Source organism: Solanum lycopersicum, chromosome 2, assembly GCF_036512215.1.
Source record: "Solanum lycopersicum chromosome 2, SLM_r2.1".
Classification (NCBI taxonomy): Eukaryota; Viridiplantae; Streptophyta; class Magnoliopsida; order Solanales; family Solanaceae; genus Solanum; species Solanum lycopersicum.
Window position 1 is genome coordinate 67,653,488 of NC_090801.1, and position 11,916 is coordinate 67,665,403.

Genomic DNA, 11,916 nt, shown 5'->3' on the forward strand with positions numbered 1-11,916 from the left:
TAATTAAAATTTTACACTATGATATTTATGTAAGTTATACTAGTTTTAATATGAAATTACAATATACCTATTTAGTTTGTAATTACATTAATTTCTTCAAAATTAAACAAACTGGATACATAATATATAGCTCGAATACATTAAAGAGTATGTCATATATATTAAAAACTAGCTCGGATACATGATATGTAGCTCGAATACATTAAATACTTTCTCGAATACATTGATATATAGCTCAAACGCATTAAAAGAAATTTAAAAATTTTAATAATAGAAGAGAATATTAAAAATAAAAAAAATTATAATACTTATATTTCAGTCATTTTTCCTTGTTATATATGACTCGATTTTTGTTTGAATATTGAATCCTAAAGAAACCTCATAGAGTCATAGTGATTTTGACCGCAATATGTATCTACTAATTTAAAACACCCATATGGAGTTAAAGCTTTTTTGTTTTTACTGCAAAAATTTAACTCTTCTGATATCTATCGTCTGCCTTCATTATTATTTTATTCTAACATTTGTTTTTAATAAACTTGTGTCTATCAGTTAAAAAAAAAAAACTTGGCTAGACGCTAGTTTTTTATGGAATACATCTAAGTTAGATATAATGATATTGTTCGTTCGAATATTTTTAATTTATTTTATATATAAAGAAAAAGCATAAAGTATAATAAAACACAAGATTAAAAGTTGATAGTGAAAAAGCCATTATACTGAAAATGTAATATAACTCCTCACAAAAATGGTTCTGAAAAGGAGTCACAGTGAAATGTTATCGAAAGGTCTCATTGTTATGTTATTGTAGACGATAGTTGTTTAGTTTTATGTTATTTCATTTGCTTTTCACACTCGTCAAACTTGATAACACATTTTTGTGATTGGATACTAAATCAATAAGATATTTCCGTGCTGGACCACTGTGTTTTCTTGGATTCCTTGCTATGATGAATATTTACATCTATTATGTCTTTAGTGTGGCTTCGTGCGTTGCACTAAAATATAAACTATACTTCTACCTTAGCTAGCTAACAACTTTTTCTTAAAGATTAATTAAACCTCCAGAAAAATCATTAGCTTCTCCACCAGCAATTCCATTATCATCTTCAATAGCTGTTGCTAATCATTATTATGATATGCTAATTACTAACCCAAATGATGTCAAAACCACACTATAATGCTTAAAAGTTTCATTTCAGATTTTTCAAACTACAACATTGTCTAAACTACAAATACAGGTACGAGGAAAAAAATTAAAAGATGAACATATACAATAAAGAAACAAAAAAATAACAGAACACATCAAAGCTCTTCGAATCTTTGATGGTTCATTACTATACATTACCACATAGCTTAATAAATTACCTCTCTAAGTGTGAAATTTTACGTTATAATTATGTGTAATTTTAACTTGCTCACCTAGGACCAGACAGCTCCATGGCTTGTACAAGTAATAAAGAATCATCGGTGAGATCTGAAAATCTCTCGGATGAGGATAGCTCTTTAGTTTTGTACTTGTTACTACCATCAAATTTTTGGGATGCTTCCCATCTCTCTGCAAGTCCATCACCTTCAAGCATACGAACGATTTCAGACATTTTTGGTCTGTGGCCTGGAAGATATTGTGTGCAAAGCAGAGCAACTTGAACCATTTCCTCTAGCTCGATTCGATCATAATTGATTCTCAAATCTTTATCAACAAGGACATCAAGTTTCTTCTCTTGGTGAATTTTCCTAACCTGATGGAAATGTACACCAAATGTTACACTTTATAGGATATACAATGTCGTGAAACATGCCATGACTCTCTGACTAAAAGAGGATGTCGTTAAGGGTGAAATGAGAAGTCTAAAGTTAAATAAATAGTTTTCAAATATAGAAAGTGATTGATACTTACCCAATCAAGCATTACTCCCTTTTGGTTAGCTGCTTTTCCAAATTCTATAGCTCTCATCCCTGTGATCAGTTCAAGTAGAAGGATCCCAAATCCAAACACGTCTGTTTTCTCAGATGATTGGCCTGTTGATAAGTATTCAGGGGCTATATGCCCTACTGTACCACGCACAGCTGTTGTGACATGTGAATCCTGGTGATCTAAAAGCTTTGCCAGCCCAAAATCTCCCACAACCGCCTCACAAAAGTCATCGAGCAATATATTTGCTGCTTTAACATCTCTATGAATTATCTTTGGATCACATTGTTCGTGAAGATACAACAGTCCTCGAGCAGCTCCAATAGCAATTCGCTTCCTTGTTCCCCAATCCAACACAGGTTTTACTGTAGAAAGTAACATGGACTATATTTCAGCATAAGACAAGTAAGATATCTGAAATGCCACTTTGCTAATTTAATGTATTTTTTTTTACCTCTGAGACGCGAAGCTACACTACCATTGGACATATAAGGGTAAACCAAAAGCTTCTCCGACTGTGTCATACAAAATCCATAGAGCCTGAGGAGGTTACGATGCACTGCTAAGCTTATCATTTCGACTTCTGTTTGGAATTGTTTCTCACCACCAATTGCATTGCCATCATTTAGCCTCTTTACAGCCACAGGAGTACCGTCTGGGAGATGGCCTTTATAGACATTCCCAAAACCACCTTTTCCTAAAATGTTTTTGTTGCTGAAGTTGTTGGTTGCAACTTGGAGATCCTTGAATTGAAATCTTCTCAAATTCCCAAGGGAAACTTCTTCATGATGCCGATCTAATATTAGAAAATTATAGAAATGAGTAAGAAGAGATGATCATAACTTTCATGAGAACAGTGAGCTAAAGTTTAGAACAGATTACCAACCTTTAACATCAAAAAAGGCTTGTTGATTGTGTCTATGCCTTGACCATAGAAAGAGTCCAATTCCAAGAACAAGCAAAGAAATACAACCAAGAGTCGAGCCAAATACAAGCGCAATTTTATGACCTTTTCGCTTCCCAGAAGGCGAAGCTGGATAACAAACACGGAGCAATAAAGTGAGATGAAACAGAAGAAACTGCAAAATCATAAATTACAGGCTAGATAAAATGGTTAGATTTGGAAAATGACATTCTATAATGCATACATTCTGAACCATTCAATGTCATTGACATAGGCAACAATTGCATTCCATAGCAGTCTGGCTCAGACCCCGTCTCGCAGATCAATGGATTTCCAACAATGCTACAATCACAGAACAACAAGAGAATATAAATTATCCTCAACACTCCAGCTCTCTATTAACAAGACATGAATAAACTGTTAATTAGCTTACTTGAATTTCTTGGGAGGGAACCTAGGTACCGGTCCACTCAAGTTATTGAAGGATAAGTCCCTGAATCAAAAGGTTAAATACCAAAATCAATCTCAAATTTTGAAAAGGAAAAAGATAAGTAAAGCAATAGAGATTTACACTAGAGTTAGCTGTGACATGTTGGCTAATGAGACTGGAATTTCTCCTGATAGACTGTTATTGTTGAGCCTCCTGAACAAATTAATATAAAGAAACTGATATTGGAACTGTTGAAAGATAAAAAAAAATGAAGCATAAAAATTGAAGTTTAGTATGAGAATTGACTCTCTGTTAAGATTCTTACATGTACTTGAGGTCACTCAAGTGTCCCAAAGGAACAGGAATATCACCAGTGAAGAAATTATCAGAAAGATCAAGAGTCTGAAGTTTTGAGAGCCTTCCAATTTCTTTTGGGATTGGTCCTGTTATATTGTTATTCTGCAGCAATCTGTTTCAAAAGAAAAAAAAAATGGTTATTCAAGAACGTAACAGAAAGAATCAAGAGAGGTTGAAATCACTGATTTTAGTAACTCACATAATCTGAAGATTTGTCAAATTGCCAATGCTAGGAGAAAAAGTACCAGACAGATTCTGGCTTGGTGCCCCTCTGTATAATACAGAAAGATAAAAAAAAAATCAAACTTTTGAATTGCAAAGACACAAACAAAGAAAAAGATTTCATCTTTGCAAGAAATAATACTTACAAGCCAATAACCAAACTCTCAGAAGAACAAGTAACCATAGCCCAACTACATGGATCAACAGAAGTACTATCCCAATTATCAAGAACCCCATGAGGATCCTTCAAAGCAACTTTTATGGCCATTAAAGCTTGCACTGAGATTAAAAAAAAAAAAAAAGAGGAACATCCCAGATGAAAACTTAGTATTTTCAGTATACATAATGCAGAATTTTATTAACAAGAACACTAATTACCTTCAAAGTTGACACCTTTAGGAGAAAGCAATCCTGCTGCTGAACTCCAAAGAGCCAAGAATGTAGCCACATACAAGAATGAAGCCTTTATCTCTCTTTTCTTTTCCATTAAATTTCAAGAAAGAAACAGAAACTCAAATGAATACCAGAGACAAACCCCTCCACTGGATTTTCTTCTTCTAATAGTCTTTTTAGATTGAAAACAAAACTATAGCTTTTGTATGCCAGAAAATCATTTTATTACTGTCTTGTCAGTCTCCATAGAAAGAAAAAAAAAAGCAGTCTTTGTAAAAAGGAGAACACAGCATGCCTGTCACTGGGGACACAGACCCTCTGTAAGGAAAAGAATATATTAAAAAAAAATTAAAGTATAACTCAGTCTAAATGGAAATCTAATTACTACTATCTTAATCAAACAACACTTGTCTTGAAGTATATAGACATAGAAATGACAAGTTTTCTAATGGACCTCTGTTTTAAGCTTAAATCAAAATCACTCTTTGAAGACAAATAAGCAAAAGCATTAGTGTAGTGTGCAGCTATAATAAGACCAAAAATTCCTCATGGGTGAGTCATTCACTAGCTAACTTATGGCTTAGAAATAAGCTATTTTTTGTCATTATCATATGAGATTTATTATGTGCAATAGTAGTTAGTAATATTTTAATTTTTAAAAAAAAATTGGGAACAAACATTTGGGATGTGTAAGAGTGCAAGTAATGGCTATGGGAGTTGGATTTACAAGGGAATCCAACATTCCCTGAGTTTGGCCATTCAACAAAATCCCAAAAACTTGTTTTATTTTAAAAATTCTATGTTTTTAAAAGAGGCTAAGAATGTGGGAATCTCTAGAAAATTAGGCTAGAGATTGATAATGGGTTTGGTGAACTGACCAGTCACATAGGCTAGGGACCCAAGACACGACCATGATGAGGGGTATCTTTGTAGGCTATAACAATTCTTTTTATTATTTATCAGATAAATATATTTTGCGTTATTAAAAATGTAATTTAACATCTTATAATGAGTTATCTATTTTGAAAAAGAAAGAATACGTCTATATTTTAAAATTTTATAGATAAATTAATGTGATGTGTTTCAATTGATCACATGAAGTAAACATGATAAAATTTTTGTGCATATTTTCAAGTACCCATTTCATAGACATATTTATCATGTAAAATATATTACGCACTTTAATAAGTTGTAAGACTTCATACATGTTTCAATTAATGTTGATGTGTATAATTTAAAATAGAAGGAATATTAAATGTGATAAACTTAAGAGGTTTTGAACGGGCACAAACACTTTCAAAATATGAGAAAATTGTTTATTTTGTACCTAAGCGCTCAATAAATATAATATAATTTGAGTGTATTTAAATAAAATTTTCTTAAAGAATTATCAATCTTAAATTAGTTCAACCTATTACGATGGACAGCTATGTATAGTTAACTGTGTATACGTAAAAGTAATTTTTTTTTTTACCCAATACACAATATTTTTTTACTACCTTTATGATTGATTGCTTGTGGAAGAGGGGCATGCATGATGAATGTACTTTAATTGATTCCACTATGGAATAGCACACTATATGTTGTTTTGAGTTTTTAAAAATAACATGATTTTACACGCTTCATGAGACTGTCATTCCAAAGAAACAAACTTATATTATATTTATATAATATAAAAAGAGAAAAAGTAGTATAATAGTAGTTGATAAAAGCTAAAGCTGCCCACCTCCATCCTTTCATGCTCCCTAAACATCATTGATAAGAATTTCAATTTGTTGTGGGTGGACAATATCATGCATCTCTCCTTTTCTTGCTTACCTTTTCCAATTTTATTTTTTTTAAAATAAACAATAATAAGCAAATTACTTTTCTCATCTTTTGAGTATTTTCTCCATGTATGCATATTTGAAAATATTAGTGGCCAAAAGGATAATGTGTGTGTTTTGTGGTACTAGGTAACCATTATTTGGCTATGGCATTATTTTATTAATAGAAGTTTTTGCATGATTTTCCCCATAAATGTGATATTTTTTAATTTTTGTCTTTGCTACTCATTTAATAAAAATGTGTGGATCAAATACTCTATAATCTAATTTCACTATATATAACTTTAGAGAAGTTTTATCTCACCTTTGATATGATAATAAGTTTGGTGGGAATTAAGTTAGCGGCATAAAATATGTAATATTTCTATGACCTAATAATTTTGCTAGGCATTAGTTTAGAGAGAAAAAAAATAGCCTATGTTGATCATATATATAAGTTTTTGAACGTAAAACTTAAGTTATGTCTTTTGCAACATAGGTTGTGGATATTGACTTGAACTTTTGCATCTAATAACATAAGTTAGAAATTGAGCGATAAAACTTAGAAAGTTTTTTAAAGGCATAATTTGTATCATATTGTGATATGAAAATATAAATTTAGGTAGAGTTAAAGATTATCTATTATTTTGGTAGCAAAGATATTTTCTATCACTTACTTTTTATTTAAAATACTGAAGGGCAAAATAACCACCCCAACCCAAACTAGAAACATTTGTGAATGGTCTTATTAATATTCGAATTTTTGACCAAATTAACCTATTATATAAAGTAATTTATAAAAAAAAGAATATTTTTTAAAAATTTTACAAAACTAGTATAAACGTATTTTACAGTAATGTTTTAGGGTATATTTAGTTTTTTAAAACTAACAGTGTTAGGTTGATATACATTGCTATAAGTAATGTTTTACTCTTAAAATGTTATTTTGAGTAATGTTTTAATCCTAAAATGTTACTATGAATAACGTTTTAATCCTACAATGTTACAATGAGTAACGGAAGTTTAGGAGTATAATGTTATTGTGAGTAACGCTTTAAGAGTAAAATGTTATTGTGAGTAACGTATATCAATCGAACGCCGTCAATTTTCAAAAAATAAAATATATCCTAAAATGTTACTGTAAATACATTTATATTAATTTTATAAACTTTTAGAAAAATATATTATTTTGATAAATAGCTTAGTTTGATAAAAAAAATTGTTAATATTCTTACACAGAAAAACAAAGGGAAAGTGCAAATTATGCAATGGGAGTCTGCACACTGCTGACGTGGTCTTTTTGTATACTGCTGCTTGTACGTATTGCTTCATAATTGGACCAGTCAATATTTGGTGAGGTAAAATATGTTCCTATTTTTCATTTGATTTAGGTATTACTATGTTAATAGTACTAAAATAAAATATAAAGTTTTAATAAATTAAATATCATAATAATTAAAATAATTCAATTGAGTTCACTGTACTCTTTTGTTAACCTTACCTAATTGGTACTCAAATTAAAGTAGTAGTATATATACTTTGCTTGTTCTTTCTTTCTATGTTGTTTTTCTTTATCATCAAGATTCTTATTTTTTGTTTACTTCCATGCACATAATTGGAACCTAAAGTTTATAAACTTGTATTCTTTTACCCTTTTTAACTTTCCTTCTTTTATTTCCCTTTACTTTACCCTCTATTGATTTAAAATAAAAGTAGTAGAAGCCATGGTGAAAGTGGAGGAAAAGTAAACTTGAAGAATAATGCATTTTTTCAAGCTAGCTACTTTTTTTCCCTCCTACACTGTACTCTAATGTGATGATCACAAATTTAAATGAACCAATAAAAGAATTGATACTTTCAACCGTTTTTTAATTTTTAATTTTTTATTTTTGTTTGGACACTATAAAGAAAAGATGTAAAGTTAATCGGTACGTCCAAGAATGAACAATGGGGAAGAAATTACCGAAAGAATATGAGTTGTGGCTAACGCCCAAACTTAAAAGAATAAAAAGGATTCCCTTTATATATGAGATTAAGTATCGTTTGAATTAACTTATTTTTACGTGTTTTTGACTTTTAAAGTAGTTTTTAATTATGGAAGTGTTTGGAAAAGTTATAAAATATTTTTAAGCATCTATGTTGGTGCTAAAATAGCTTTAAAATAAGTCAAAAATCGGATACCATCTACTTATGATTTTTACCTTTGGAACTATAAGTTACTTCTTTTAAATTCATCCAAATAGGCCCTAAGCGACTAGCCACATCGACCTAATTCTTGACTAGCACATCAACTTCCTAACAAAATGTGTATGATTGAAAATCACTGACATGGCAAGATTTAAATTCAAATTCAAATCGGTTCCTAACCCTTATCAGAGAGATAAAGACTATTGTATTTGTGTTAGTAGTCCAACAAAGAGGCAAACTAATGATATTTTAATTACTATTATGAACAACACGCTTCACCTGTTTCTTCCCCGTGTTTACTAGCCCTCCTATCCCGAACGAAGAGAGGGCAAAAAAGCATCATTGTAGCTGCATAACATGCATGCTTCTATAGCTAGCCCTATTTGCTACGTAACAATAAAACAAGATAACAAAATTATGAACGGAAACTAGAAATTCGTACTATATTTAAAACATTCACGACACCTAACATAGAAAAATTATAATATTAAGAAAGGCATATTGATGGCAAAGTTTTATTCATTCCCGTTTGATATAATTAGGTGTGTGTGAAGAGAAAAAATGAATAAGCAAGAGCCAATTTTATGAAATGGATAGAAACACATGCAAGAAAATGGACCAACAACATTGCAACAATAGGAATATGAATTGACTAAACGTGAGAAGAAAGAAAAATCATATAATACCATACTATATAGTCGACAAAAGGAAAATAGATATGAATTAAGAGGAATTTGAATCACAGCTGGATCTATTGTCTCTTTCTTTGTTCACTACTATATTTTTACTTGCTTGCTTCAAAGTTGGGACCATTATTTTGGCCTTCAAATTAAACATTTTCATATTCTTCTCAAAACATACATCATTTCAACAAAATCCATAGCAAAAAACTAATAGTAATATACATGTGATACACTAAATATATACACTAGTGTTGATTACAAATTGTTACGGTTTTGTAATGGCAACAATCATGTTAGGAGCGTCATCCCAAATGGGCCCTGCAGAGCGTGATTCGAATTTAGTCGAATTTTCAATATGAATGTGAAAAAAAAAACTTAAAAGAAATCCATAAATACAATAGATAATTACCTAGAGTTGATCAGATATAAATTCAAGTACACATGTACCGAAAATTAGGGGGTGAAGCTAAGGGATAATTGTACAGGTTTGATCGAATCTAATAACTTTGATCCAAACTCTATACTTGTGATCTTAAGAACTTTTCACTCTATATAGACAAATTACATTAGCTTAGAACTCAATAACTTAATAGATTATAATCCCAATATTTATAAAGTTTGCTCCACCTCAGCTGCCATATATATATATATATATATATATATATATAATTTGTCCAAAAGACATAATGAGTATATAAAATTTTACGCGCCAGACAATTTAAAACTTGTACTCTGATTTCTACTATTTTTTTAGTTCGATTAAACCCAATAATTCTTTTGCAGTTGACACTAATCGAATATTTTTTTTTAAGTGTGCAATTCGCTTACGTATGAATATCTCGAACAATATATAAAATTAAAAATAAATTTATAAAAATGGCTATAAAACTAAATCTCCCGAAACTAAAGGCTTGAGAAGTGGTCCTTCCTTGTTCGAAGCTTCCGCCTTCTCAATTTTTGAACTAATCCACCTTAGTGGAAATTTCACTTTTTAGCAAATTAAATTAAACAACTTTTCTTTTTGGTTTTATCTTTTTATCCTTAAATTCCCTTTCTTCTGTTTTTTGAACACAAGACGTAAATAAAGAAAAAATTGACAAACTAAAGAAAATTAAATACGTAATTAGAGTTATGTCAGACTGATTAACTAGTTTTAACTTTAATGGGCGAAGTCATGCTCATGAATTCATGATTCAAATTAGTTTTACTAAGTACACAAAAACGTGCATGTCCCCTAGCTTACACAAAAATCATACACATATGTCCCTTACACAAAAGCCTTATCGTCGTCATTACTCTTTCTGGCGCAGATATACGTTAAGAGTAAGGGAATCACGTGATTCGATTTTGTGGAAAAAATTATTAAATTTGTATGTATAATAATAAGGCGAAATCGATCTATTTGGTTAAGTGACATTGTTTGTCACAATTAATGTTGCAGCTCTGTTGGTCTGATGTTCTAATTTTGAATTTGAGGTTCTGTGTTCAATTCGAGGATTTTTAAGCCTTAAGGCAGATATCCAACCACTCTTAGATAGCTTTAAAGAAGAGGTTGGAGGTTAGCTCCTTAACTTCAAATGGTAAAGGACGAAGAACGGATTCGCTCAACCACCGGAAGAAGGAAATAGAGGGAGAACAGCATTGATTGAGAGGGAGGACAACCCTTTCTTGAGGCCTCACCGGGCTTTCATAAATCAGTCTCTCAACAATCAGTATTTCTTATGAATAGTAGGGCAATGAGGGAGAACTTATCGACGACCACTCCATTCGAAGTCTCACAAATGTTGCACCCCGGCAGCAAAGCGAACCACCGGAACTAAAGTCACGATTGCAGGCCTTCGGAGCCGGTGATCTGTTCGGCCTAAAATCCTCACAGCTTTGATCAAATTTATTGTTGCGAGGACACATTACTATTTATAATTTTACATTATTTTTTATGTTCACGTGGTTAAATACACATGTTTAAAATACGGTATTAAATAGTCTAGGAAGATAACAGGTTCTCATAAAACTTTAGTATCGCAACAACACATTCGACCAAAGTTGAGATATTTTTCAGATTGTTATCTCAATATCAGTTATTGTTCTTTTTTTTCCCCTTTCCTCTTTTCTCTCGTCAATGAAATTAGTTAAGTTTGATTTATTGAATTAGATAAATAATAAATTTTTAAATTGTTTGATGCTTTATATATACATACTCCCTTCATTTTTAAGAAAAAAAGTGTTTAATATTCAATTTATTATAAATAGTTGTCCAACTTTATTTGTCTAGTTGAATAATTAAGAGATAATTGAGTGTTTTGTCTAGATGAATTACAATTAATAAGAGTGGTATAGTAAAATATTGTATTTATTATTACTCAAGCGGTGTACCAAGTGGACCAGTAAATTAACATGAACGACCGGGATATTACTTTTAATGAGGTTATCTGAATCTATGTAATCCTTCAAGCTAAGGGATATATATGTGGGTTGTATTTTATTTTTAATATAATATAATAATATTTATTTAATTAAGACGTGACATCACTTATAAAAACTCTTGTATACGCTACTGGCTCTTTTCTCCTTTATTTGTTGATGTTTCACTAACAAAAAGAAAAGGAAAGCACAATAAATATAAATGAACTGATGTCTTATAATTAAAGATAAGATAGAGATCGAAATTAGGACAAATATTCTTAATTAAACTTACTTTACCGTAAATGTTCCCAAGCAAAAGTAGAAAAGGTGAAGGAGTAGGTAAATTGAACAGCTATTAATCATCACAAGTTGATGATAAAGTTGTCTTATGTAGTGTAATATCATCAGTTGTCTAGTGTCTACAACTTTGTGAAGCTAAATTCCAAAATTCCATTTGTAATATGACAAATAGAAGCCTCCAACTGAGATTTATTTTCACTTTGTCATATATGTCTTGTATATAAAAAAATTTAAAAACTACACTATGAAGTAGTAATATACGCAGCTCAAATATAAATATATTGATGAGATGAAAAAAAAACAAAATTCATTAATAT

The 11,916-nt window shown here is 30.7% G+C and overlaps 1 protein-coding gene across 1 annotated transcript; it reads right to left on the reverse strand.

Moving 5' to 3' along the window:
- Positions 1-1,178: 1,178 nt before the first annotated feature.
- On the reverse strand, positions 1,179-5,106 carry LOC101245114 (protein NSP-INTERACTING KINASE 1). Its single transcript, XM_004232070.5, has 11 exons — positions 4,207-5,106; positions 3,975-4,107; positions 3,806-3,877; positions 3,575-3,718; positions 3,391-3,462; positions 3,253-3,312; positions 3,064-3,161; positions 2,802-2,948; positions 2,370-2,711; positions 1,901-2,280; positions 1,179-1,742 (listed from the first exon to the last, which is right to left on the reverse strand). The coding sequence occupies exons 1-11, from the start codon at positions 4,313-4,315 to the stop codon at positions 1,419-1,421; spliced, it is 1,881 nt and encodes a 626-aa protein (XP_004232118.1). The 5' UTR covers positions 4,316-5,106; the 3' UTR covers positions 1,179-1,418.
- Between the last annotated feature and the right edge of the window lie 6,810 nt (positions 5,107-11,916).

What these genes read in the sequence shown, in the direction of transcription:
- LOC101245114 (XM_004232070.5), bottom strand. Translation starts at nt 4,315, where the DNA reads ATGGAAAAGAAAAGAGAGATAAAGGCTTCATTCTTGTATGTGGCTACA. An exon ending in TAAAGGTGTCAACTTTGAAG is followed by an intron (nt 4,108 to 4,206) that starts GTAATTAGTGTT and finishes TTTTAATCTCAG; the next exon opens with TGCAAGCTTTAATGGCCATA. An exon ending in AGCCTTTTTTGATGTTAAAG is followed by an intron (nt 2,712 to 2,801) that starts GTTGGTAATCTG and finishes TTCTAATATTAG; the next exon opens with ATCGGCATCATGAAGAAGTT.